The sequence below is a fragment of the Symphalangus syndactylus genome, chromosome 16, assembly GCF_028878055.3.
Source record: "Symphalangus syndactylus isolate Jambi chromosome 16, NHGRI_mSymSyn1-v2.1_pri, whole genome shotgun sequence".
In the NCBI taxonomy this organism is placed as follows: Eukaryota; Metazoa; Chordata; class Mammalia; order Primates; family Hylobatidae; genus Symphalangus; species Symphalangus syndactylus.
The window spans coordinates 10,336,354-10,363,655 of NC_072438.2; the positions used below are offsets into that span (position 1 = coordinate 10,336,354).

The 27,302-nt window shown below is 63.7% G+C and overlaps 1 protein-coding gene across 1 annotated transcript; it reads left to right on the forward strand.

Annotated features, from left to right (window-relative positions):
- Positions 1–8,180: 8,180 nt before the first annotated feature.
- Positions 8,181–22,516, forward strand: FGFRL1 (fibroblast growth factor receptor like 1). Its single transcript, XM_055246650.2, has 7 exons — positions 8,181–8,310; positions 8,811–8,908; positions 18,028–18,300; positions 19,495–19,575; positions 19,666–19,950; positions 20,264–20,617; positions 20,833–22,516. The coding sequence occupies exons 2-7, from the start codon at positions 8,827–8,829 to the stop codon at positions 21,270–21,272; spliced, it is 1,515 nt and encodes a 504-aa protein (XP_055102625.1). The 5' UTR covers positions 8,181–8,310; positions 8,811–8,826; the 3' UTR covers positions 21,273–22,516.
- Positions 22,517–27,302: the final 4,786 nt, after the last annotated feature.

The following is a 27,302-nucleotide window of genomic DNA, read 5'->3' on the forward strand; positions in this document are numbered from 1 at the left end:
CTGCACAGGACCCCGGGAACCAAGGCCCCAGTCTCTTCCCTCGCTCCAGCATCCTCCCAGGGCCACCCTTGGCTGCACTCAGCCAGAGGGCTGGGGCACAGGGACCCCACACGTTTCCCTGGAGGCTGTCGGGGCTCTGGTGGGGGCAGGGGGTGAGCCCACTGGCTTCACTGCACCTCCCAAAGCCCATGTACCCTGCCTGCCCCAACCAAAGTGGGCCTCCAAGGTGCTGGAGTGGGACAGAGACCCCACGAGGGATCCTCCCCTCACTCCTGGACCTGGGTGTTGTGGCTTTTGGCAAAAATAGCCACATATACTCCAAGTATCTCCCTCAGCTGGGATTCCTGGTGTGAGCCTGGTCACCAGGGTGGTACGACAGACCCTCCTCTGGAGGCAAGGTGACAGTTAGCAGGGGGTTCTGAGGCCCCACGGCGCTGGCACCAGTCTTGGCTGAACGGCAAACTGCATCTGTCTCCTTTCCCATGAGGTTCCGTCGCCGTCTCCTTCCCTGGCGGCCACCAGCTTACCGACGAGTCCCCACCAGCTTACTGACGCGTCCCCACCCTCCGGTCTTGCTCATGGGGTCACTTTGGCCTTCGCTGTGAATGGGTCAGGCTTGAGGCCATGCCAAGAGCCAGAGAAGCCCGCACTGGCCGTCAGCTCACACACAGCCTCTGAGATGGAGTCTCGCTCTGTCGTCCAGGCTGGAGTGCAGTGGTGTGATCTCGGCTCACTGGAAGCTCCGCCTCCTGGGTTCACGCCATTCTCCTGCCTCAGCCTCCCGAGTAGCTGGGAATACAGGTGCCTGCCACCGCGCCCAGTAATTTTTTTTTGTACTTTTAGTAGAGACGGGGTTTCACCGTGTTAGCCAGGATGGTCTCAATCTCCTGACCTTGTGGTCCGCCCGCCTCGGCCTCCCAGAGTGCTGGGATTACAGGCGTGAGTCACCGCGCCTGGCCTTTTTGTTTTAATTTGGTAAGACAGGGTCTCGTTCAGTTGCCCAGGCTGAAGTGGTGCAATCTCAGCTCACTGCAGCCTCCGCCTCCTGGGTTCAAGTGATTCTCATGCCTCAGTCTCCCAAACAGCTGGGATTACAGGCACGCGCCACAACACCCGGCTAATTTTTGTATTTTTAGTAGAGCAGGGCTCTACTATATTGGCCAGGCTGGTCTCGAACTCCTGACGTCGTGATCCACCCACCTCGGCCTCCCAAAGTGCTGAGATTACAGGCGTGAGCTGCCATGCCCAGCCCCAGAAAATCTTTGAATCTACTTATGACCTGGACTACCCCTCACTCCTTCAAGATATCCCTCCCTTTTAGGCCAAAACCAATGTATAACCTCTGTGTTTTGGTTTACAATCTTGCCTGTGAATTCTATTTTCCTGAAATTTACATCTGTCTTTAAAAACCCTTGCCTGCACGCCATCCGAGAGGCCAGCACTTAAGTACGAGCTGCCCTGGTCCTCCTTGCTTGGCGCCTGCAAGGAAGCACTCTCCTGCCACCTGCTGCAAACCTCGGTGTGGACGTCGGTCTCATTGTGCTGGGTGAACAACCCTAGGTCAGCTCGTTGACAGATCAGCTTTGCATCTCTTCATGAACCTCCCTTGATCATGATGTAGTTTTGTGTGTGTGTGTGTTTTTTTTTTTTGTTTTTTTTTTTTTTTTTGAGACTGAGTCTTGCTCTGTCCCCCAGGCTGGAGTGCAGTGGTGCAATCTCGGCTCACTGCACCCTCTGCCTCCTGGATTCAAGCAATTCTCCTGCCTCAGTCTCCAGCGTCGCTGGGATTACAGGCGTGTGTCACCACACGTGGCTAATTTTTGTATTTTTAGTAGAAATGGGATTTCCCCATGTTGGCCAGGCTGATCTCAAACTCTTGACCTCAAGTCATCTGCCTGCTTTGGTCTCCCAAAGTGCTGGGATTGTAGGCGTGAGCCATGGCGCCCGGCCTCCTCTGTCTTTTTATTAGAGACAAGGTCTGTCACTATGCTGCCCATTCTGGACATGAACTTCTGGGCTTAAGTGGTCCTTCCATCTCAGCCTCCCAAGTAGCTGGGACTACATGGGCATCCCACCGCGCCTGGCCAGATTTCTGTTGAGTAGTGTCAGTGTGGTACATCTTCCCTATCCTTTTAACATAATTGTGTCTTTATATTTGATGTGTGTTTCTTCTAGGCAGCGTAGAGATGGGTATTGCTTTTTTACCCAATCCGAAAATCTCTACCTTTTAGGTGGGATGTTCAGAATGTTTGCATTTAATGTGATCATCAATGTCATGGGGTTTAGATCTACCATCTTGCTACTTGTCTTTGACTCATCTCATTTTTTCTTCTCCCTCTTTCTCTGCTTTTTTGCGGGGGTTAATTTTTAAATTCTATTTGTGTCCTTTGTTGTCTTATTAGCTGTAATTCTTTATTTTAATGGTTGCTTTCAGATTTATACTATACTTTTTTTTTTTTTTTGGATATGGAGTCTTGCTCTGTCGCCCAGGCTGGAGTGCAGTGGCGCGATCTCAGCTCACTGCAACCTCCGCCTGCCAGATTCAAGCAATTCTCCTGCCTCAGCCTCCCGAGTAGCTGGGACTACAGGCGCCTGCCACCACGCCCAGCTAATTTTTTGTATTTTTAGTAGAGACGGGGGTTTCACTGTTAGACAGGATGGTCTCGATCTCCTGACCTCGTGATCCACCCGCCTCAGCCTCCAGAGTGCTGGGATTACAGGCGTGAGCCACTGTGTCCGGCCTCTTTTTTCTTTTTGAGACAGAATCTCACTCTGTCACCCAGGCTAGAGTACAGTGGCTCACTGCAACCTCTGCCTCCCAGGTTCAAGCAATTCTTCTGCCTCAGCCCCCCGAGTAGCTGGGACTACAGGCGTACGCCACCACGCCCGGCTAATTTTTGTGTTTTTAGTAGAGATGGGGTTTCACTATATTGTCCAGGCTGGTCTCGAACTCCTGACCTCATGATCCATCCGCCTCAGCCTCCCAAAGTGCTGGGATTACAGGCGTGAGACACTGCACCCCGCCTACTATACATTTTTAACTTGTGACTAACTTCAGGTGATATCATATAACCTCATATATAGTCAACCTTACAACATTACATTTCCATTTTTCCCTCAGCCATTGTGCTATTGTTGTTACATATTTTGATTTTTCATATGCTATAAACCGCACAATACATTATTTTTACGTTAATCAGATGATTATCAAGGCAAGTGGATCACCTGAGGTCAGGAGTTCAAGACCAGCCTGGCCAACATGGTGAAACCCCGCCTCTACTAAAAATACAAAACTTAGCCAGGTGTGCTGGCGCATGCCTGTAATCCCAGCTACTTGGGAGGCTGTAGCAGGAGAATCGCTTGAACCTGGGAGGCGGAGGTTGCAGTGAGCAGAGATCGTGCCACTGCAGTCCAGCCTGGGCGACAGAGCGAGACTCTGACTCAGAAAAACTCTCTTTATACTCACTCATTTAGTTGCCGTTTCTGGTGTTCCTCATTTCTTTGTGTAGATTCAGTTTCCCATTGGGTATGACCTTCCTTCTGCTTGAGGGACACCTTAGACACTCCTGCAGGTGATTCACTCTGCTCGATCAAAAAACAGCTTTATTATTTCCCAACCTCTGTCTCCTCTCCTTTGGGGACTCCAATTATACCCGTATTTCACCACTTGAAGGTGAACCACAGTTCACTGATGCTCTCTCCATTTTTCTAGTCATTTTTATCCGTTTCATTTGGACAGTTTGTATTGCTGTTTTCAAGTTCACTGATCCTTGTTTTGAGACGGAGTCTTGCTCTGTCACCCAGGCTGGAGCGCAGTGGTGTAATCTGGGCTCACTGCAACCTCCGCCTCTCGGGTTCAAGTGATTCTGCTGCCTCAGCCTCCCCAGTAGCTGGGCCTACAGGAACACGCCACCACGCCCAGCTAAGTTTTGTATATTTAGTAGAGACGGGGTTTCACCATGTTGGCCAGACTGGTCTTGAACTCCTGACCTCAGGTGATCCACCTGCCTCAGTCTCCCAAAGTGCTGGGATTATAGGTGTGAGCCACGGCGCCCAGCCACACTGATCCTTTCTTTTGCAGTGTTCCATTAATCCCATCTCGTGTGTTATTTCTCTGACACTACTTTTCGTCCCCAGAAGTTCGATTTGAGGCTTTTTTCCCCGTCTTTACTTGACATACTGTCTTTCCTTTTCTCCAGCATCTTGAACATATGGAACGTGGTCACAGCATAAGCATGTGTGTGCTCTCCTCTGCTTGCCCTGTCACCTTTGTCATTTCCAGGTCAGTCACTGCAACCTCTGCCTCCCGGATTCAAGCGATTCTCCTGCCTCAGCCTTCTGAGTAGCTGGGGCTACAGGTTGCCTGCCACCACGCCCGGCTAGTTTTTATATTTTTAATAGAGATGGGGTTTCACCATGTTGTCCAGGCTGGTTGTGAACTTCTGGTCTGAAGTGATTCGGCCTCCCAGAGTGCTGCGATTACAGGTGTGAGCCACTGTGCCTGGCCTCACGTCAATTTTGATTGATTTTTCCCATCTCTCCATATGGGTCATAATGTCCTGCTTCTTTTCATGCCTGGTTTTTGTTGTTGTTGTTGTTTTTTTCCCAGATATTCAACATTTTGTATTCTACCTTGTTTGGTGCTGAATATTTTTGTAGACCTAGACATATCTTTGCATTTGTTTCTCGGATGTGATTAAGTTACTTGGAAACTGTGGTCCTTTTTTTTCAGGCAGGGTCTCACTCTGTCGCACGGGCTGGAGTGTAGTGGTGTGATCTCGGCTCACTGCAGTCTCGGCCCCCTGGGCTCAAGTGATTCTCCCACCTCAGCCTCCCCAGTAGCTAGAGCCACAGGCACGCACCACCACATCTGGCGACTTTTTGGATTTTTGTAGAGATGGGGTTTCACCATGTTGCCCAGGCTAGTCTCGACCTCCTGGGCTCAACTGGTCTGCCTGCCTTGGCCTCCCAAAGTTCTGGGACTACAGGTGTGAGCCCCCACCTCTGGCTCTGGGTCTTGTTATTGAGTGGTGTTTGGTGGGACCTGAACTGTATTTAGTCTCATGTTGATGCTTCCCTACTACAAGGTGAGAACTTCTTCCTGCTCTAACGATGCTTCCCCACTCTGGCTGCCGGGCACAAGCACTATTCCCAGCCCTGCGTGGGCTCTGATCCTGGGTGGGTCTTTCCCTGGCCTTGAGTGTTTTCTTCACACTCCTGCACTGATCTGTGCTTAGCTGAAGCCTCCAGACAGACCCTCTGTGGGTGTCTGGGCTTCTCGGTGCAGCCCCCTCCTCTCCAGCACTCTGGAGCACCTGTGAACTTCAGCCTCTGCCTGGCCACCTCTGTCTTCCCAGTTGAGGGAGACGCTGGTGGCTGCCTGGGTTCCCTCTCTCTGCACTGGCCTGGGCGGTGGGCGGGACAGTCCTCGACAGACCCAAGCCGAGTCGCTTCCCCTCTCTCCAGCACCACGGTCCTCGGTTTCGTGAGCCCAGTGCCTTGAGTGCTGTTTTCACATCTATTTGTTTTTTTGGTTGCTGCAGCTGAGAGTGTGTAAGTCACTGTTACTTCATCTCCATTCTCTGCCAAGCTTCCTCCACCCGCCTGTCCCTGTCAGTCCCTATACCTGCTGTCCCTGAGATGCAGCCTCTGTGAGGCCTGCCCGGCTCTCCCCCAGTACCGCCTCTCCTGCCCCGGGGCAGGTGCTGTCGCCGGCAAGCGAGGATCCGTGCTAGCGAACCTGCAAGCGTGGGGCTCACCGGGGCTGGGCAGGTGGCTACAAGAGCCTGTCTCCCCGCGGTCACCCCATGGGGTTGGCTGAGGATGGGGCCTGAGACCCCGAGGGTGGCTGACCGCCCCGGGTTTCACTTTTAAGGGGCAGCACGTGCTTGCGCCGGCCCCTCGGCTCCGCGCTCCGCGCCGCCTCCCCCGAAGGGCTGTGGGAGCGGGGAGAACCCAGTCCCTGTTCCGGGGGTGGGCGAGGGGCGGGGGCCTTCCGGGGGACGGGGCCCGGGCCGGCCGCGGGCTGGGACGTGGCGGGCGGGGCGGGGCGGGAAGAGGAGAGGAGGGAAAACGCCTGGGGAGCTGCCGCGCCGCCGCCACCGCCAGAGGGCAGCGCGTGCCCGCGCGGGAAGCCCGGCCCCGCCCCCGCCTCGCCCCGCCCACCCCGGCCCCGCCTCCGCCCGGCCAGGCCCTGCTCCTCCCACCCCGCCCCCGCCCGCCTCGGGCCCCGCCCCGCCCCGTCTGCCGCTCCACCCCCTGGTCCCGCCCCCCCGTCCCGGCCCCGCCCGCCAGGGGCCGCGACGCTGCCCGTGCCCCTCCCACTGCCCGCCTCGTTCGGCCGCCGGCACCTGCCGGCCTGTCCGCTCCCTGCTTATACTTTGCACGCTCGCAGCCACCTTTCTGCACACCTGTTCCCTTTCCAAGCACCTGTGTCCGGCAGCCCGCACACCTGTGGGAGCGCTGTCTCCTCGCCAGCCGTCCGGGAAGTTCAGCGCCGCTCTCCCATGGGCGTGGGACCGCCCCACCCACCTGTCCGTGACAGCAGCGCCGGCCGGGAGGGCGGCAGGTGGGCCCCGGCGCTGCTGGCTCCTTGTGGGACAGGGCCGCGGCGGGGGCGCAGTACGTTCTTCCGCCGGGAGGACCACGCGGCGGTCCCTGGACCTTTCCCCGGGTGCACAACGGCGGCTGCGCCAGCGGGGGCAGGACTGGCGGGCCGAGCGCACCTCCATCCGCCCTCGCGACGCCCACGCTGGCCCAGACGCGGGATTTGGGGTGGAGGACGCTGGGCTGGGAACCAGCAGCTTGGGACGGCCGGGTAGTTCGGGTCTTGAGGAGTCCCACACCCTGACAGCTGGCGCCCCCCACGCCCCGCCTAGCTCTCGGCCTGGGGACACCGGCTGCCAGGCCTCTCTAGTTTCAGCCTTTCCTGGGAGGGCTTCCTGGAAGAGAGGGCTTCTGGCCCCAGAAGGAGAGGCTGCTCTGGGGGATGGAGGAGGTGCTGGGATGGTGACTCCGCGGAGTCGAGGGTGTGAGGCGGGATGTGCGCAGGCCGTGAGGTTTGTGTTGCAGGACTGGGAGGCAGGATGAGGGGAGGCCATGGGGCAGCTGGAGGTGCGGCCTGGGAGCCCTGCGTGCTGGGCCCTGGGCAGGGATGGCAGGCGAGGCGTGTGGAGGAAGAGCCGCGAAGAGCTGGACGCTGTCTTCTCCACGCCTCCGTTTCTTCATCTGCTTCTGGGGCCGCCTGCCCGGTAGCGGAGATTAAATCGCATGTTGAAGTATATTATGATGATTAATGTTCTTGTCATTCCCGTCACTAGCAGGTGAGAGGCGGGGAGGCCTCAGGTGGGAACATACCTTTGGCCAAGGGCACCAGGTAACCCGAACGCCCGGGGAGGACCCCTGCCTGCATCGCCGCGGCCGTCGCCCCCCACCCCGTCCCCAGCAGCTCCGGCTGGGCGAGGCCCTGCTTCTCCCTTCTGCTCCCGAAGACCCCCCGGGGCGCAGACCTGGAAGCCTCGAAGCGCCCGCGGCCGTCCCGTCCGCCCCCTTCTGAGCAACTAGAGAGCGGTCTGGGCTGGACACGGGGCTGCGCAGAGGTCAGACTGCCGCGGGCAGGGCCGGAGCCTGCCTTGGGGGTCGCGGAGGTGCCCCGAGAGTTGAGGACCCGACCCGGGCGCGCGCGCGGGCGCAGGTGTGGGGAGGGCGCGGCGGCTCTTGGCCGATCCTAGGAGCCTGCGGGGACCAAGGGCGCGCGGGCGGGGCCGGGGGCGGGGCGGGGGCGGGGCCGGACCCGGGGAAGCCGCCCGCTCGCCCGCCGGGACGTCCGCACCGCGAGGGTTAAGGCCCGCAGCCCGGCGGGGCGGGGGCGGTGTGCGCGCGCGGATTGGGGAAAAGTTTGGCGGCGGGGCGGGGCACGGGGCGGGCCGGCGCGCGCGGATTGGCCGGAAGTTGTGCCGGGGGCGGGTCGGGGTCCGGGCTCGGCGCTCGCTCCGGGAGAGTTGACAAAGCCCCGCAGGGAAGGACGCCTCGCGGCGCGGCGCCCCCGGGCCCCTCGCCCCGCCGCCCCTCGCCCCGCGGACTCGCCCCCGCCGCCTGCCCGGTCCGGGACCCCGCGCCCCGAGCGCCCGAGCCCGGACCCCGACCCGGCCCGAGCCGCCCGCGCCCAGGTAGCGCCGCCCCGCCCCGAGGCCGGGCCCGGGGGCGCGGGGCGGCGGGATGCGGCGCCCGGGGCGGCGATGACCGCGGAGTGCACGCCGCGGGCCCGGCCCTGACCCCGCCGCCCGCTCGCCCGCTGAGACCCCTGCCGAGGTGAGCCCCCCGCGCGCGGCCGCGACCCCAGGTGGGCAGACGGGGGAGGGCGGGGGCCAGGAGGGGCGGGTTCGGAGCCCCCGCTGGGCACCGGTCACGCGCGCCGCCGCCGCTCCCGCGGGCCCCCGGCCTGCCCCGCCCCCGCCCCCGCGCCCCACGTGGGCCCCCCAGCGCAAATTTGTCCGCTAATGGCGCAGGCGATTATCTGCGGGGCGCTGGGTGTTGTGTGTCCTGCGGGCAGGGCCGGAGTTACAAGCGCCAGGAATCCAGACGGTGTTTGGAGAGGGGGGGCGGCGGGGGAGCCCGGTAATTAGTGTAAACCCTTTGTCTGCCTTTGATACCCACAGCTTCTCCCCGCCGCGGCTTCCTCCGCCTGGAGCGCGGGCGGGGAGGGCCTGTGGGGAGGGGGGGCCAGACCCCTGATCCCCGCGGGCCCGGGACCTGGGAGGGCGGTATCTCCCAGTTCCACGCGTTATTGACGGCGCCCCCAATGTCCCCAGATCCGGACAGGCCGAGATGACGCCGAGCCCCTTGTTGCTGCTCCTGCTGCTGCCGCCGCTGCTGCTGGGGGCCTTCCCGCGGGCTGCCGCCGCCCGAGGTGAGTTCTGGCACCCAGCCCGGCCAGCCTGGCCTCCGCCAGCGCCGCCCCCTTCCCGCCCGGCCCTGAACCCTGCCACAGTGCCCGCCTGGCACGCGCCATGCCCCGCCCCTGCCGCCCCGCTCACCAGGCCCCTTTCCTTCCAGGGCCCCCTCACCCATGGGCTGTCCGCAGCACCCACCGGGGTTGCTGGAGGGATTCCTCCCACGCGTGCTTGCTGGCCAGGTGGGCTCTAGCCCTGGCCCCACAGGACAGCTTCCTGGTCTCGCAAACACTTTCATACTGGTTCCTGCAGTCCAGGGCAGCTAATCACCTGTGGATTCCCGGGGAGTGGGCGGTTTGTGGCCACAGTGGACCCGATAAGGACTCTGGGAACCTGCAGAGACCCCCACGGAAGGCAAGATGGGCTATGGGAGATATTGGTGATACACTTGGTGTCTGGGGCTGAAACTGACCCCCAGTCCCCCAGCCGACCTAGCCGTCTGCCCTGGGCCTGCCCAGCTCTAGGCAGGCAGTGCAGGGCAGTTGTGTGGACAAGTTCCCAGAGCCGTGACGCACCCCAGGACTGCGTGCCTCTGGGCACGCACTGTGCTGGCCTGGTACGTCCTCACGCCACCGACATCTAAGTGGCAGCCATGCACTGGGTCCCAGCCCCAGCAAGGGCATCCGGAGCCGATGGGTGACGTGTGCCCGCAGACTCATGCCCGCCATGTTCCAGGATCCGGGCACAGCGCTGGCTGCCCCCATGGCTAGGCGGGACCTGTGGCCAGGCCGGCCCTTTGGGCGTGTTGACCACTCAGGATTGTCAGCGCTGTGTCCACCAGTCCTGAGGCTTCGCACCCCTCCCCTGCCGCCCAGCAAGTGCGCCGCATCCAACCTGGCCTTATATGGGCACGTTCGGGTGCTGGGTGGCGGGCGGTGGCCAGGTGGGCCTTATGCCACAGCACCCCCCCCCACCCCCCCGCCCGCCCACATGGGACTGGCTGGGCGGCTGCTCTGAGGGCCCGGCAGCGTCCTGAGCTGTGTGGGCACTCAGGCCATACTGGGCGAGCCCCCACCATGGCCAGCGGCCTGGACTTGCATTCTCTTTGATCTGTTTGGCCTCCCCCATCCCTACACCTGCCTGTCCTCTGGCCACTCGGCCAGGGAGGCTCTGGTGGCTTCTGTCCTGCCGTGGTCCCTGGCTGGGGCTGAAGTTGACTGATGGATGGCCGGGGTCAGCCATGGCAGTGGGCAGCAGAGCCTGCCTCTTTGTGGAGACACCCCAGCGGCCACCCCCTTCGCCTTCGTCCTCCTCAGCTGCGGCCTTGGGGCCGAGGATATCCAGCCCTGGCTTTGCGTGGCAAAGGCCCTGGCGGCACTGGGGAGCTGGGATCAAGCCGCTTTCCAAGGGCAGGGGCCTCTGTGGTGTGGGTGGAGGTGGGGAGGAGGTTCTGCCAGACTGTGCTGATTTTTCTAGCGTGGACTAGGGTGCGAGGTCCATCCAAGTGTGTTTCTCCTGCTCTGAACAGCCCACTGTGCACCTTCGTTAAGCCAAGGACCAGCATGCAGAGGGCTTGGGTTATTTTTGAAAAGCTATTTCCCGCTGGGTCATAAGTTCTGGAATCGGCACATCGCTAGACTCAGATCATATTTTAAAAGTTCCTCTTTTCCCAAAGTTTCACAATCTTGGTGGATTTGTCTTAAACTGCCTTTTTTTTTTTTTTTTCCAATTTGAAAAAAGATAGGAATTGGCTGTCTCCCTTTCCATTTCATTTCTCACAGTGGGAACTTGAGAGGTTCTGGATGAAATGCCTTTCACAAATAACTCTGAAGGAAGTCATTGCAGGGGTTTCTGAGAAGTGCCACCTTTGAACTTTTGCAAGCATGGCCTTGGGGACCAGCTCGGAGCGGCCTGCCTAGGAGGCCATTCCCCTGTCCTCTGCACCCGGCCAGCTGCGGTGGGCAAGCTGAGCCCTGACCCAGGTGGGCAGGGTGCCTGTCCAGGGGTGCCCCATGCCTGGGCGGGTAGCATGGTCAGTGTCGGCTCCCTGTGGGAGCAGGAGTCTGAAGGGTGTACTCGGGGAAGCAATAGCTGTGGGTGCACGGTGCTGACCTCGGCCCCCAGCCAGGCCTCAGGGCCTTCCTCCCTCGCCCCAGGCTCTTCCGGGCAGTGGCTGGCCCGTGTGCAGCGGGCTGAGGTGGACGTGTGGGAGCTGGGCCCAGCCCCTGCAAGGTGGGGAATCGGGCCAGCCGCCCCGTTTCCATCTCGGGGCCCCACTCCTGGAAGGGAAAATAAATCACTGTCCCCTTGGGGGGAGGGAGGGAGCCGTGAACAAAGTCGCCTTTGGCTGGGCCTGGAAACGCCGACCGCAGACGCCTTTATCCATTGTGCGGGAATCAATGGGCCTCCAGGCTCCCTTTCAGCCGCAGGCCCCGCGCTGCGGCCCTGTCGAGGGGAAATGTTGGTTTTTCCCCAGCCATGGCCTCCAGCCCCTGGCTTGCCCAGCCCTGGCTCAGGAACCGCGGCCGTGCTGGGAGAGGCGGGCTGTGCCCGCAGGCTGGACCCCCGGCTGCTGCATGCTGGCCCTCTGTGCAGCCCGGGCTTGCTGCTTGGCCCAGGGTGGACTCCTTTGCCCCATCTGGGCCTCCGCCGGTGACTCCAGGCCTGGTGTGTCCAGGTGACAGCCTCAGCGGGTCAGCATAGGAGGGAGAGGTGTGCCCACACCCCTCTCCCCAGAGGCCCCCTCCAGGGCTGCACTCCCTGCCTGCCTGCCACTCTCCCTGGCAGCCATCCCTGGAGCTGCTGGTCAAGCCCCAGGGTGCCTGGCTGCCCTCTGCAGGCGGCTCCAAGGTGGGCCACAGCCCCAGAGCCACGATCCAGGATGGCTGGGGTAGGAGTGAAGCAGGGGATGGGAGAGGAGGGGCTTCACGGGCCAGGGCAGACCTAGCAGGAGAGGTGGGTACCAGTCCCCTTGGAGCAAGTCAGCGTGGGTGGGGGTCTCCCTCCAGGACATTGTCCCTGTGTGGGGCAGGGGGGTGCCGCCCATCTTGGCAGAAAGCCCAGTCTCTTTTCTTCTTGCCTGGTGCTGTTAAGGGGCTGAGGAGTGAACATTGGCTGAACAGTGACAGCGAAGAGAGAGCTGGGCTGCTGCCCTTGTGTGCGGTGTGGGGCCCGCTGGGCACGGTGACACCCTCTGGGCTTCTAAGATTGTGAGCCCCAGGACAGCCTGGTGGCCCCATGGAGAGCTTGGGTTCCTTGTCCAGACCCACCAGCCAGTGGCTTCAAGGCCCTCTACACTCCCTGTAACCTTCCTGCCCTCTTCCCAGTGGGGACTGCAGGGCTTGGTGTGGAATGCAGTACCACACCCCAGGGTGCCTGACGCAGGCATCACTGTGTGTCCCGGAGGGGCTGGGCGGCTGTGCCCTGTGGCCTGCAGGGGCCTGGGGAGCTGCAGTGGACAGGCCCGGTGCCCTCCTGTCCCCAGCCCTGTCCTTGAGAAGTCTGCCATGTGAGTGGGAGCAGGGGCTCCTGGCCTGGTGGTGGTGCCCGGTGTGCCTGGGCTGCTCGGTGGTTGGGGCAGCCCCACCTGGAGGCCAAGAGCCCTGGCAGGGGACAGAGCATCAGCTCACCCCGATCTCTGGCCTCGGGGGTTCTGGGCTCAGGAAATATTCTTGTTGTTGCTTCTGAAGTGGGGAAGGGCTGCCAAGGTCTGCAGGCAGAGCCCCTCTGGGGAGTTCTGGCAGGGGAGGCCTGGGGGCTGCAGCCAGGCAGGCTGGGGTTTTGAGGTGGGGGTGGGGGCCGCATGAAGCTGGGTGGGCCTGGTGAGGTCTGGACTGGGGTGGGTGCAGAGGAATCTTTGTCTGTTTTAGTGCTTTGCAAGGCTCTCTCCAGGGCGTGGCACTGCCTGATGATGCTCTGGCGCCCGCTGTGTGCCCTGGTGTGTCGAGGAGGGGGAGCATCGCCCTGGGGCTGGGGTTGCAGAAGGTTCCCCCTGAAGGCTCCCAGGGCTGGGCGGCGTGGTGGGCCACATGCTGCGTCCAGCTTGCTGGGGCACAGCCTGTGAGGTAGCCATGTGTGCTGCAGGCCCCCAGTTCCCCCGCACATCCTGTGGGTCTGCTCCCCGAGGGCCGCCTGGCTAGCCGGTGACTGTGTGTGCCTTGGGACTGTGTATGTGGGTGCACATGTGTGTGCCTGAGCGTCCCGGGGCTGGGGCAGAGCCTGGCCCTGGCACCTGATGGGCAGCAGGCTGTGTGGCCGTCACCTGTGCTCTGGCTCCTGGGGGCGGCCGCTCTTGCACTTGGCTTCCTGAGGAGGGGACCGGACCCTTGCACTGACTCGGGTTTCCCTCTCACTCCTGCCCTGGGTGCCCCTGGGGGCCTGGCACAGCCATATAGTGGCCATCTGTGGTGGGGGCACTGTGTCTCCTCTTGGTAACCAGGTGGGGGGGCCACCAGCTGCAGAAGGCTCAGCACCTGGATGGGCTCTGCACCCCCCTAAGGGCTTGGCACAGTGTGTCCTGATTCCCCTCCCCTCCTTTCCGGTCAAGGTGAGCCCCCTTCCCCCAGGCCACTTGGCTTCTCCAGGAGGACTTGGGGCCCAGCCACCCCCACTCCGTGGCCAGGTCCTGGGCCAGGCCAGAGAATTCCTCCAGCTGGAAACTCGGGGCCGTGCAGGGCCCCGCAGTTCCCAGGCATCCTCGCTCCACTCTGGCCCCGTTCGGCTGCCAGGCCACTCTTGGTCCAGCCCCTCCATGTGGGAACTCAGGGGTGTCCGGTCAGGGCTGGGGTTGAGGGGGCCACACGGCCAGCCCCTCAGCAGTCAGGTCCATCTGCCCCTCCCTCCTCTGCGCACACTGGCTCGGTCTGTCCCCACAGACGCCCCACCCTGCCGTATTGTCAGCCAGCCTCTGCCCCTGCCGCGGTGAGTGCTCCTTCCTCGGGAAGCCGCCGTCGTCCCCACTGGGTCAGGAGTCCTGTCCAACCTGGGCCGGCGCTGCCCTGGGCTCTGTAGAGGGGTGGATACCACTGGCCTGGGCTGTAGAGGCGTCCTGGGAGGTGCTGGGTGCACTGGAAAGTTGGAGGAGGCCATTTCCAGCCCGTTTCCTGGTCCTCGCTCGTGTCTTCTCCCGACAGAGGGATCATGACGCTGCGCATGTGTCCCCACCTGGGCGTCTCTCCCTGTGCTGAGGGCTGTGTTCTGGGGAAGCACCCCCTCCTTGCTCCCTGTAGGAGCCAGGCCCCATGGGGACGAGCCGCCTGGCCACAGGAGGGAAGCCGGGCAGCCCCGGCCCTGCATCCTCTGTACCTGCCCTGGCCGGCCCCCACCCCCACGCCCACGCCATTCTCCCTACGAATGTCCACTGAGTGTCTGCTGTATGCCAGGCCTTGGGACACCACAAGTATGGGAGAGGGGCTTGGGTGTGGGTTTAGACCACGTGGCCAGGATGGGCCCTTCCAGAAGAGATATCAGAGTCCCCGAGGAGCTACGGGGTGAGGGGTGTTGGAGAGGGCACTTCAGACGGGGCAGGTGTGGGGAGCTGATCTGAGGGCCTGTGAAGACGCGGAAGGGCAGGCCTCATGGGGGTCCTGCCTCTGTACCTCCAGACTGCAGCTTCCTCCCCTCTATCCCAGGCCCTGCCCACCTCCGTCCTCCCTGGGCCTGGGAAAGAGGAACCTCTGTGTCTGGGGATAGTGTGTGTGTGACAAAGCGTGTAGGCAGAGCAGCCTCTGGGCCTTGCTGCTGTGGGAGCCCTTGCTCCTCCTCCTTCCCTAGTTGTGTTTTTTACAGCTGAGCAGGGGTAGGGGGGGCGGCGGGCGGGGTTGGCGGCATCCCCCTTCTTGGCCCACCGCCTCCGAGTCTAGTCCTCCATACCTGACAGCAGTGAGGCCCTGTCTCAGACTCAGTTTACCCCCATGTCTGGCTCCCATGTGGCCCTTGGTGTCCTGCCTGTGCTGGGGGCCTCTTGGCTGTGGCTAAGTGTGTGTGCAGGGCAGGGGCTGTGCTGGAGGAGGAGGCTGGGGGGCGTCTTGGCAGAGTGCACGGCCCTGGAGGTGGCACGGCGCTGCTGTCATCTCCCTGTGTTTCTTCCTGGCTGCGGTGCGAGGCGGCCGGTCTTCCCACCAGGTGCCTGTGCCCTCAGGTCCTGCCTCAGTTTCCCCATAGTCTGCGTGGGTTGGACGCCCGTCCAGGTGGCATGTCGCCCTGGCCGCTGTCCTGGTGCACTCATTTCCCAGGAATCTGGGGGGCTGGGCTTCCTCCTGGGCAGGCCCTCCTGCGGGGGGTCCAGGGAGCCCAGGTGGGGGTGGGATAGGCCTGGCGAGGGGGAGGGAGGGAGGCTGTTTGCTTTAAGATAAGGCTAGCTCCTCTGGCTCGGCTGCCTCTGCCCGTGCCTACAGCACTTGCAGGCCGGCCCTGGGGGCCACACTTCCGGCCGTCCGGCGGTCATTTGTCTCTGCCGCTTTTCTCAGCGGTGACCACGGGTAGGGGTCCCGCCTCCCTGTCTGTGGCTGTCATCCTGCGCCTCCCGCATGCCTGTGGGGACCCTTACCTCCCCAAGCCTTGTTTGTGTCTGCCTGGGGCAGGGTGGGGGCTGGGAAACCTTCCCGAAGTGCAGCTGGGGCTTTCGCCCTCTGAGGTGGGCTCCCTCCCCGGATGTCGGGGGCTGGGTCAGTGTGCCCCCACCCAGGACAGGGCCAGACACTTGCTGTCTTGCTTCTTCTGGACGGTCGTGTGGGTGAACACTTGTGTGCACGCATGAACATGCAGATGTGAGGCCTGTGCCCAGGTAGCCAGCCAGGAGGCCTGGGCACCCCTGCAGGCTGTGGGCCACAGGGGCTGGGCTGGGCAGGGGCCTTGGCCACTCCCCCTTGGTCCCGGGAGGCCCTGTGGGTGGTGGGATTTCAGGCAGCGACAGGTGCTGGTGGGGTCAACCTGGGGTGGGTCTGGGACCTGGACAGGCTGGGAAGGGGTCAGGAGGCACTTGTGCTGCGGGCCCTGCAGCCACTTCCTCCCTGGGACAAATTCGCCAGAGCTGCCCCCAGCCCTGGGCAGCTTAGAGAACCACACTGGGGGGGAGGTGGGTTGGCAGCCCCCCACAGCCGCCGTCTCGTTTCCCCTCCTGGGAGCTGCAGGGAGGGTAGGGAAGGAGGGGCTTCAGGGCTGGGGCCCATGGCCAGGGTGGGAGGGTCCTGAGTTGAGGGAGAGATGTGGGTCAGAGAAGAGACCCCCACATGTTTTCTGAGAGAGGCCAGGGACTGGGGTGAGCCGGGTGGGCCAGGGCTGGGAAGAATCCCTCCCTCCAGAGCCTCAGCCCACCCTTTGTGTTTCTGGTCACAGCAGGGAGGTGCCCTGTCTCCACTCCCAGCCCCGGCGGCCGATGATGCCTGTGGGCTCAGAACCCAGAGGCCCTGGGCCACGCCCCCTGTGCTATCAGCACTGATTGGGAGGCCTCCAGAGAGGTGATAGGGATTCTCTGTGAGGGTCCCTGTCCCCAGAGTTGGGGGTCAGAATGGGAGCTGCTCCCTGAGTGTCTGAAGACGCCGGTGGGAGATGTCACGGGGCCATTGTTAACTGGGTGTTAGAGGAACACGCGGCCCCAGGCCCCGTCGAGATGGCTTGGAGCAGCTGTTACCTCTTGGTGTGTCTGCACGCAGCCTGGACGCTCCCAGACAGCAGTGGCTGCAGTGAGGGATGGACACTGTCACCCATGGGCTGGTGAGAGATGCCCTGAGAACTGTGGGGTGCCCACGGCCGCCTCTCAGATGTGGAGAGCAGTGAGTGGGCTGCAGTTGCCGCTGCAGGACTTGGGAGCAGCACGTGGGGAGTGGGGCACGCAGGGCCCTCCTTTCCCAGGAGCTCCATCCAGGTGCAGGCCCTGCGGTGCCCCGAGTTTCTGAGGCCTGCAGGGTCTGTCTGTTCTAGGCTCATCTTCCCGGCCGGCTAGGCACTGCCCACTGGGGCTGGTCACACACACACAGGACCCCGGCCCTGCCTTCCAGCCCAGAGGCACCCAGGCAGGGGATGGGGTGTGGTGGGGACCCAGGGAGGGGACGGGGTGTGGTGGGGACCCAGGCAGGGGATGGGGTGTAGTGGGGACCCAGGGAGGGGACGGGGCGTGGTGGGGACCCAGGCAGGGGATGGGGTGTGGACCCAGGCAGGGGGCGGGGTGGGTTCCTTTCTGCCAGGAAAGGAGGCCTTGGTTTCTCCACGTAGGGTGGGACGGTGCAGGTGGCCATGTGGAGCTGCAGCCTTTCTGCTCCTGTGGGTTTCACGGGCAGTGGGAGGACATACTAGCTGCCAGGTGCAGCCTTGGGGCTGCCCCCCAGACAGGAGCCGGCAGTGCCCACGGCCAGCCTGAGCTACGTCTCTCCAGAGGCTTGCCCTCTGACCCCAGGGCCTTGGGGTCATGCCCCCTCAAGGCTAAGGTGCCTGGCAGGGTACGGCCCTTGGGGGTGGGCAGACAGACCTGGGCATCTGTGGTCCCTGAACTCAGGTCTGACGCTGACAGAGACGTGGGTGCCGCACAGACTCTCATCCACACGTTGCACGTGCTCAGGCAGCCCGCCGTGCTCGGTTGCGTGTGGATAGCTGTGGGGTTGCTGGCCCATGCCCAGGCCCGGCTGGGCCCTGGGCTGATGGTCGGGTGGGAGTTAGGTGAGGGGCCTGGGGCCTCTTTGGGACCCACCAGGCCCCCCATCCCCCTGCTGCCCTTGTCCTTGGGGGGCCACTGTTCCCTCTGACCTAGGGTGTACGGCTGCTTCCTGTATGACCGGAAGGAGACCCTGCCCTTTTGGTTGGTGGTTTTCGAGGGCTACCAAGCACAGCTGTTTTGCATCCTCTGAGGACCCTGCTCCCCTGTCGTGTCTCAAAGAGCCAGCCTCTGGGGCCACGGGGCCGCCCCAGCCATGAGAGGCTGCTGACGTGGTGTTTGGTGGGCCAGCGCTCAGGGCTTTGGTGCATGTGGGCAGCTGAGGCCTGGGTCGGGGGCACTGCGCCTCAGCCCCTCTGCTCGTCTTGGGCAGGCGACCCAGGTGGAGCTCAGGCCCGAGGTCTGTGCTGGGCCGTGGGTCCCCTTTTGACCCCCCTCGGCTCCGTACCCCAAGCCCCTCCTCACTGTCTGTTCCTCTTCCACCCGCAGGCCCCCCAAGGATGGCGGACAAGGTGGTCCCGCGGCAGGTGGCCCGGCTGGGCCGCACTGTGCGGCTGCAGTGCCCGGTGGAGGGGGACCCACCGCCACTGACCATGTGGACCAAGGACGGCCGAACCATCCACAGCGGCTGGAGCCGCTTCCGCGTGCTGCCCCAGGGGCTGAAGGTGAAGCAGGTGGAGCAGGAGGATGCCGGCGTGTACGTGTGCAAGGCCACCAATGGCTTCGGCAGTCTGAGCGTCAACTACACCCTCGTCGTGCTGGGTTCGTCGCTGCTGCAGTCAGAGGTCATGGGCTGGGTTGGAGCCAGGCAGGGGCATGCAGGAGGGCGGACGGGGACACACCTGGGGCCTGAGAGTCAGCCAGCCCCCAGCAGAAAGCCTTCCTTTGGTGCCCTGCCCAACCTCAGCTGGCTGCACCTCTGCCACCATCCCCCAGGTGTCCTGTCCCATTCCTGTCCCCGTCAGGCTCCAGCCTCGGGGCCTTCCTCCCGTTGGAGGGTGGAGGGTGGAGGGCGGAGGGCGGAGGGCGGAGGGCGGAGGGCGGGAGCCGCAGGCAGTGGTCCCACAGAAGGGCTGGGGCCCGAGGCCTTGGCAGGGTGTGCCGGCCGTCGGCTGTGACTTTGAGGCTCAGGTTTCGTGGTTCAGAGGAGCCGCCGGGATGCGTGGCCTTTCTGTTCTCTTCTGCGCCTGGGGCCCGGGCGCTGGGCTTGGACAGGTGTCCAGAGACACACCCTCCATACCTAGGGACCCGGCACCCCGCCTGCTCCGCTGGGCTCCTGGGTGTGGGGCCCTCGGGTGGAGCTCCTGGGAGCTAGGCTGGCCCATTTCTTTTTCTTTTTTTTTTTTAATTATACTTTAAGTTTTAGGGTACATGTGCCCGTTTTCTGAATACAGGAGCCTGGCCCAGGCCCCGGCAGGATCTGTGGTGCGGCCTGAGACAGCCTGGTCCTGGGCTCAGTGGAGGCGCGGCTGTCACAGGGTGGATGGAGGGGACATTCCACAGCACGCCCTGCCCCTCGGCATTGTGTGGAATGGGAAAACTGGCTGTCCCCCAACCCCCACCCCACAGTCCTTTCAAAGGGGACGATGACCGGGTGGTATGAGAGTCTCGTCTGTTCACCAGCCCTCGGCCCCTTGATGTAGGCTAGGGTTACTGCAGCTGCTGGCTGGGCCCGGCTCCCTCCTCCCCCGGGGCCTGCAGACCCCCCGGAGCCAGAGTGGGGGCCGGCCCTCCAGCCCCACCCATGCCCATCAGGGTCACCTGCGCCCAGTGTGGGCCAGCGGCACTTGCCCAGCTGTCCCTGGGATTCTGGGCTGTGGGTGTGTGGCGCGGCCCCCTGCCTGGGTGTCCAGGGCTGTCCCGGATGGGGCTGGGGGCGCTAGAGACCACGGGGGAGTTGGAGCTCCTCAGGGACCCCCTCACCTTCCTTCCCTGTGCACCTCCGTTTCTCTGCAGATGACATTAGCCCAGGGAAGGAGAGCCTGGGGCCCGACAGCTCCTCTGGGGGTCAAGAGGACCCCGCCGGCCAGCAGTGGGGTGAGCAGGGGGTGCCGGGGGTGGGGGGCGTCCGTCTGTCCTGGCCCCTCGGCTGCTTCCCCGTCGTCTGACCTCCACGCCACCCCACAGCACGACCACGCTTCACACAGCCCTCCAAGATGAGGCGCCGGGTGATCGCACGGCCTGTGGGCAGCTCCGTGCGGCTCAAGTGTGTGGCCAGTGGGCACCCTCGGCCCGACATCACGTGGATGAAGGACGACCAGGCCTTGATGCACCCAGAGGCCGCCGAACCCAGGAAGAAGAAGTGGACGCTGAGCCTGAAGAACCTGCGGCCGGAGGACAGCGGCAAATACACCTGCCGCGTGTCGAACCGCGCAGGCGCCATCAACGCCACGTACAAGGTGGATGTGATCCGTGAGTGTGGCCCTGGGCACTGGCAGGCGGGGGGTGCTGGTAGGGCCTGGGGGCTGGTGGGCCGGGGGTGCTGGTGGGCCGGGGGTGCTATTGGGCCGGTGGTGCTGGTGGGCCGGTGGTGCTGGTGGGCCGGGGTGCTGGTGGGCCGGGGGTGCTGGTGGGCCGGGGGTGCTATTGGGCCTGTGGTGCTGGTGGGCCGGGGTGCTGGTGGGCCGGGGGTGCTGGTGGGCCGGGGGTGCTATTGGGCCGGGGATGCTGGTGGGGTAGAGTCCGCACAGCCCGGGAGCCATGCCCGCGTGCCATGTTCCCACAGAGCGGACCCGCTCCAAGCCCGTGCTCACAGGCACGCACCCCGTGAACACGACGGTGGACTTCGGGGGGACCACATCCTTCCAGTGCAAGGTGCGCAGCGACGTGAAGCCGGTGATCCAGTGGCTGAAGCGTGTGGAGTACGGTGCCGAGGGCCGCCACAACTCCACCATCGATGTGGGCGGCCAGAAGTTCGTGGTGCTGCCCACGGGCGATGTGTGGTCGCGGCCCGACGGCTCCTACCTCAATAAGCTGCTCATCACCCGCGCCCGCCAGGACGATGCGGGCATGTACATCTGCCTCGGCGCCAACACCATGGGCTACAGCTTCCGCAGCGCCTTCCTCACCGTGCTGCCAGGTGCGCGGCCGCCACGCCACACCATGCTGGTGCCCGGACCCGCCCCCTGGGCCCAGCGTCCCACCCTTCCCTCCCGGGCCGTGGGGCCAGGTCATTTGCCGAGGGAGGGCAGCCCAGGGGCACCGTCTCCACAGCCCCCCGGATGGGTCTGGGGCGCTCTCCTGGTCTTTGTGCCGGCGTTCCCCTTCCTACCTCCTTTCCTCTCGCTCTTGCAGACCCAAAACCGCCAGGGCCACCTGTGGCCTCCTCGTCCTCAGCCACTAGCCTGCCGTGGCCTGTGGTCATCGGCATCCCAGCTGGCGCCGTCTTCATCCTGGGCACCGTGCTCCTGTGGCTTTGCCAGGCCAAGAAGCCGTGCACGCCCGCTCCTGCCCCTCCCATGCCTGGGCACCGCCAGCCAGGGACAGCCCGCGACCGCAATGGAGACAAGGACCTTCCCTCGTTGGCCGCCCTCAGCGCTGGCCCTGGTGTGGGGCTGTGTGAGGAGCATGGGTCTCCGGCAGCCCCCCAGCACTTGCTGGGCCCAGGCCCAGTTGCTGGCCCTAAGTTGTACCCCAAACTCTACACAGACATCCACACGCACACACACACACACTCACACACACACTCACACGTGGAGGGCAAGGTCCACCAGCACATCCACTATCAGTGCTAGAGGGCACCGCCTCTGCGGTGGGCACGGGGCCGGCCAGACAGGCAGACTGGGAGAATGGAGGACGGGGCTGCAGATGAAAGCGGGGGACCCATGGCGAGAAGGAATGGCCAGCACCCCGGGCACTCTGTGTGAGGCATAGCCCCTGGACACACACACACAGACACGCTGCCTGGATGCATGTATGCACACACATGCACACACACACACTGCCTGAACACAGGCACATGCAGACATGCTCCCTGAACGCATATGCACGCATGCACATGTGCAGATATGCTGCCTGGACACACAGATAAGCTGCCCAAACGCATGCACATGCACACAGACATGCCAGAACATACAAGGACATGCTGCCTGAACATACACACACAGAGATATGCTTCCTGGACATGCACGCACACATGCAGATATGCTGCCTGGACCCACACACGCAGATATGCTGTCCGCACATATGCACACACGTGCAGATATGCTGTCCAGACACGCACACACACGCGCAGATATGCTGCCTGGACACACACACACACGCGCGCGCAGATATGCTGGATATGCTGTCCGTACACACGCACATGCAGATATGCTGCCTGGATACACACACACACACACAGATAATGCTGCCTTGACACATGCACACACATGCACAGATATGCTATCCGGACACACACACACGCCGATACGCTGCCTGGACACGTGGGCTGAGGTGCTTTTGGGAGGGTGTGCTGTGAGGCCTGCAGTGCATGTGTAGTGAGGCTCATAGTTGATGAGGGACTCTCCCTGCTCCACCGTCACTCCCCCAACCCTGCCCGCCTCTGTCCCCGCCTGGCCTTGGTGGCTATTTTTGCCACCTGCCTTGGGTGCCCAGGAGTCCCCTACTGCTGTGGGCTGGGGCTGGGGGCACAGCAGCCCCAAGCCTGAGAGGCTGGAGCCCATGGCAAGTGGCTGACCCCCACTGCATTCTCCCCCAACAGAGAGAAGGGGCCTTGGTATTTATATTTAAGAAATGAAGATATTATTAATAATGATGGAAGGAGGGCTGGGTTGCAGGGACTGTGGACTCTCCTGGGGCCCGGGACCTGCCTGGTCGTTCAGCCACGCTGATGCCCACACCCCGTCCAGGCCAGACACCACCCCCCACCCCACTGTCGTGGTGGCCCCAGATCTCTGTAATTTTATGTAGAGTTTGAGCTGAAGCCCCGTATATTTAATTTATTTTGTTAAACATGAAAGTGCATCCTTTCCCTCCAGGCTGGTGTTTCTGCCCATGTCTGCATGCACGTGTGTGTGCTCGTGTGTGCTTACATTTGTGTCTGTGTGTCAGGCCTGGTCTCCAGAACCAGCAGCCTAACCCTCCTGATGTCCCCTCGCTGGGCCGGAGCCACAGGGGCTGAGATGTGCTCCTCCCGGCGGGAGAGTTCAGGTATACTGGGCTTCGGGTGGTGTTGGGTGTGAGCAGTGCCCACATGCCTGGCCAGGCCAGCATCCTGCACCCTTGTCTCAGTGGCGCCCTCTCTGTGTCCTAGGGCTGGCCCCTGTGGCCCTCAGTGCAGGGCCTGGCCACTCCCCAGCCCCTCCTCAGGCTTTGGTGGGTGCCCCTACAAGAGGCAGCAGACCGGCCTCAGAGCTGGGGATGGGGCCAGGCTCAGGTCACCTCTGACCTCAGGGCTCCGTCCAAGTGCCTCCCAGCCACCCTGCAGTGCCGCGACGGTGGCCGCCCCCATCGTACCCAGTCAGCAGGAGAGGTTGGGGCTGCTCCACCCGGGGCCCTTGCCTGCCCAGGGGTTCCATTAGCTTCGTAAGAAAAGGCACCGGGGCCCCTCGTGCGTTCAGCAAAGCGTGAGGCCCGTTGCGTCCCCAGAGCCTGGTCTTGCTGCCGTGCAGGGCACTTCCTGACCCCCACTGGTGCTGAGGGCTTTTCCCTGGAGGGAGCTCACCCTGCCTGGCTTCAGAGACAACAGGTGGGCTCTGGGGAGGTGTCAGGGACCTCTCCCCAGCTGGGGCTTCTGAGGACCCCATGGCCTTCAAGATGTCCCCTTTCTGTCCTCTGTCCTCCCTAGGGTAGACCCTACTCCTCTCCCCTGAGGAAGTCCTGACTCCATGGGCAGTGACAGCTTCAGGCATGGCCCTGGTGAGGGCTGCGTGTGGCTGATGGATGCTGTGGGAGGCCTGGCCACCCTGACTAGGGGGTAGTGGGGGCTCCAGGCGGCCCACAGCTGGCAGCCAAACAGACGTTCCCCAGACAGAACAGGCTGCAGGCCGATGCCTGGTCGGGTTTCAGTCTGGAGTAGGGGAGGGTGGAAGGGAGACCTCAGGCATCTGGCCACCTTGGACATCAGGGAGGCCTCAGGCAGCGGGTCATGGGGTCGCAGAGGACAGGCTGCCCCTCCCCAGGGAGTGGGCGGAGGGATGGGCAGGCCGAGAGGGCTGTCCCCTAGAGCCTGTGAAGGAGACGCTGGGACCACAGACCCCACGCCTGCACCCTGCCTGCTCTGAGGTCCAGGCCCCACTCAGGGCCACCCTCCACTTGTGGTCCAGCCCATCTTGCACCTGCCCATGGGAGGTGCTGACTGGTGCTGTGTGGTCCTTGACGGACAGGACAGGCCTGGCACAGCCTAGCCTCTGCGTCCTGGGCTCTGGACTTTGTCATGCTGTGGCCATGTTGGATGCCAGGCTGGCCAGGGGGACCCCAAGGAGTCAGGACAGACCCATCTCCTGCCTATGGGGCCCCGGCCACCCCCGGGCCAATAGCCTGGAGCTCAGATCCCTCGGTCTTTCCCTAGCCTTCCTCAGGGACTGCCTAGAGCCCCTGCTTTCTCCCCTGCGACCTCCAGACCCTTCCCCCTTGGCCGTCCAGAGTCCCGAGAGCCTTGCTCCCGCCCCCACGCCCCTCTGTTCCTGCGGTCTCCAGCCTGAGCCTACTGGGGCCCTGCCCTGTGGACACCTGACCTGTGTTCCTGGCTGTCTCTTGCCTGGCCCTACCCCGTGGACTCCTGTGGCTGTGGCTCCTGTCCCTCCACCAGCCACACGGCCATCCCGATGCCGTTTCCCGCGTCTCCGTCACGGCAGCACAGGTCCGTGCCCTGCGCCGGCTCCCTCATCGTGTGTGCACCTCCACACTTCCAAGAACAAAATTGCGTTCTCCTCCCCTCCGCGTGCAGGAGGCCTGGGAGCACAGAGGTCCCTGTGCTTCACGGACTTGAGGCAGGAGGCAGGCAGAGGCGCCCAAGGCGTGAGTGTGACCAGCAGGACACAGGGCAGGACTCAGCTTCTGACAGTGGTCTGCCCCGGCCAAGCACCTGAAAGATGGGGAGCCCTTCACCCCAGGCTCACTGGCCAGGAGGTTCGAAGGGCCGTGTGGGGCCTGTGGGAGGTGGGGATGCCGCTCTGTGGGCCCCATCTCACCTGTCCTGCACCGGTCACGTGCACACCACTGCACCATGGGGGCTCCAGGCCCAGGAAGAGACAGACACACATGCTTCGGGAGGCTCCTCGGGGCCAGCGGGCTTCTGGGCAGTGCCCTTGCAGGGGTGGGGCAGGGGCATGGAGTCTGAGGGGCAGGGCAACTGAGGGGGCCCAGGGAGAAGGAGCCCTGAATGGCAGCCATCTCACCAGGGAGGGGCCGCAGCTGGGGCTTCCTGGCTCCTCCACTGCTGCCCTTCATGTGGACAAGACCAGGTCCCATGCCCTTGGCCACCACAGGAAGGTCATGGGGCAGCCCGTGCTGCGGGGATGGGAACGGGGATGGGCGCCTGTCCCCGGCTCTGTCCTGGGCTCCTGGGGGTGTGGGTTGTGGGGGTGGGGTTGCAGTCCAGGAGTCAGCGGAGGGGACCCAGCTGTGTCCTCAGGGTGGCCCCCAGGCCAGGCCCTTTGGGTACGAGACGGTGGTGCCCAGGGGAGGCTCAGCATGGTGGGGCAGGGTGTGGGCACGGGGCCAGGCCCATGGTCCTCCCTGGCCCTGTCCGGGTGGTGATAAGCTGCTTCCCTGTAAAGCCCGGCTAACTTGAAAGGGCTGCCCAGGCTCCAACACCCCCGGGTGTTACCCGCCCCACCCAGCCCTCCTGGCTTCAAAGGGGTGCCCGCAAGCCGCCTGCAGCTGTCCGGGGGGTGCCTGCGCCTGCTGCCAGGGACAGGGTGGCAACGTGAGGCAGAGATAGGGGGATGTGGGCAGCCCCCGCTATGGGCCCGTGTGTCAGAGGACCTGGCCAGAGACCACAGCCTTGTCCCAGGCCTGGGCTGGGGGCCGGGGGACCGGGTCGAGAATGTGGGACGAGGAGCACAGATGGGGGCACAAGCCAGGAAGAGGGGTGCAGGCCGCGTGCTCGGGGTGCATGATGGGACTCCCTGCGCAGCAGAGATCCGGCCCTGGGACACAAGGCTCCAGGATGCAGGGGCCAGCCAAGCTGCCCCAAGCCTCCCTGGGGCACTGTGTGGGCCTGGGACCTGCTGCGGGGCTGGGGTTTGCCAGGGGTCCCCCAGGATTCGAACATGGGAGCACCTCCTGGAGGCAGAGGCAGGGAGGCTGCAGGGCCAGGTGTGTGGGGCACTGGGCCCCTCGGGCTGGGCTGGGACACGGGGAGCAGTTCCCCTCCCGTGGCTGGAGCCGGCTTCTGGTAGGAGAAGCTTCCAGATGTCCCGGGGGACAAGAGTGCTCGGTGGAACCACGCTGGGTGAGGCGAGGCAGGGACGCAGTGGGCGGGGCCTGGTGGTCTCAGGCTGTCTGTGCCCTGTGCTGGCCTCACAGTGTGCCTGGCCCAGGTGGCTGCCCGGGTTGGGAAAGCTGGGGAAGGGGCTCTCCTGGGGGCTGGTGGGGCCTGGCGGGTCCTGGGTCTCAGCCACACGAGACCCAGGCCTGCGTTCCAGGGCTCTGGGTTGCCGATGAATTTTAGGCTTGCGTTGCCGTGCCTGAGGAGAGACGCCTGTCCCTGAGAGGCACTGGCTCTGCTCAGGGGCCGCACTTGCCACCGTTGGCCTCCTTGGCTGGGCCTGTCTCTCCCTTGCCTCCTGCCTTGGGAGGAGTGTGGCCAGCGAGGGGGGGCAGGTGGGCCCCGCCACTGCGCTGCATGCTGGGCCTGAGTGGGTGTGGCCAAGGCTGGGGCTCCCTGTGGCCTCCTGAAGCAGAGGCAGCCTCAGCCCCAGGGGAGGGTTTCCCATTCCCTACTGCAGCCTTGGGCAGTAGCCCAGGTGGGTCTAGGGTCTGGGCCCACCTCTGGCCTCGTGACCCAGGCCAGCCTTGATGCACTCGGGAGGTGGGGGTGCCACTCTGTACGCCCCAATCATGCCTGTTCTACACCGGTCACCTGCAAAGCCTGCTGCTCCCCTGTCCCCCAATCCCCCAATGCCACCCACAGAGCCACCCTCGAGCCACACAGGCTGGTCAGGTAGCCTCTTTGTGACCTGTGCCCAGGCTCCACTGGGGCTGTTCCTCCTGGTCAGCCCCTTCCCCAGCCACCTGGTCACTGCCTGACTGTGTGCGGCTCCTCAGCAGTCCTGACCCGATGGGCAGCTCTGTCCTCAAGCAGCAGCTCCACTCACTAGACCCAACCAGGGCAGACAGAGGTCCTCCTAATTCAAGCCCCCCAGGGCACCCCAGCTCTCTCAAACCCTTGCCTGAGCTCCAAGGGCCCCAGACCGGGGTTCCTGGGCTCGCGGGTCTGTGCAGGGGCAGGGGCCGCCCACTCAGGCAGTTTGATTCAGTGACTGGGGAGAAGGGGGGGCCGGTGGCTGCAGGGTGGGCTGGGGGCCCCTGGAGCAGCTGCCATGCTTGTCCCCATGGCAGTGCTGGGGCAGCCGGGCTTGGCACGCAGCACCCAACACGGTGGAGAGAGTGCTTGACCTGGGGTCAAAGGTGACCTCTCTGGCCCCCTTACCCTGAACCTCTGCCTGAGGGCTGAATTCGGGGGTCCTGCTGGGCGTGTGAGTCCTGAGCACAGTGGGGCTGGGGCACTCGGGGTGGCTCCTGCAGCCTGAGAGACGGGGACCAGTGGGCGCCCGGGGACATCCAGCCCTGCAGGACCCTGTGATGGATGCCAGGTC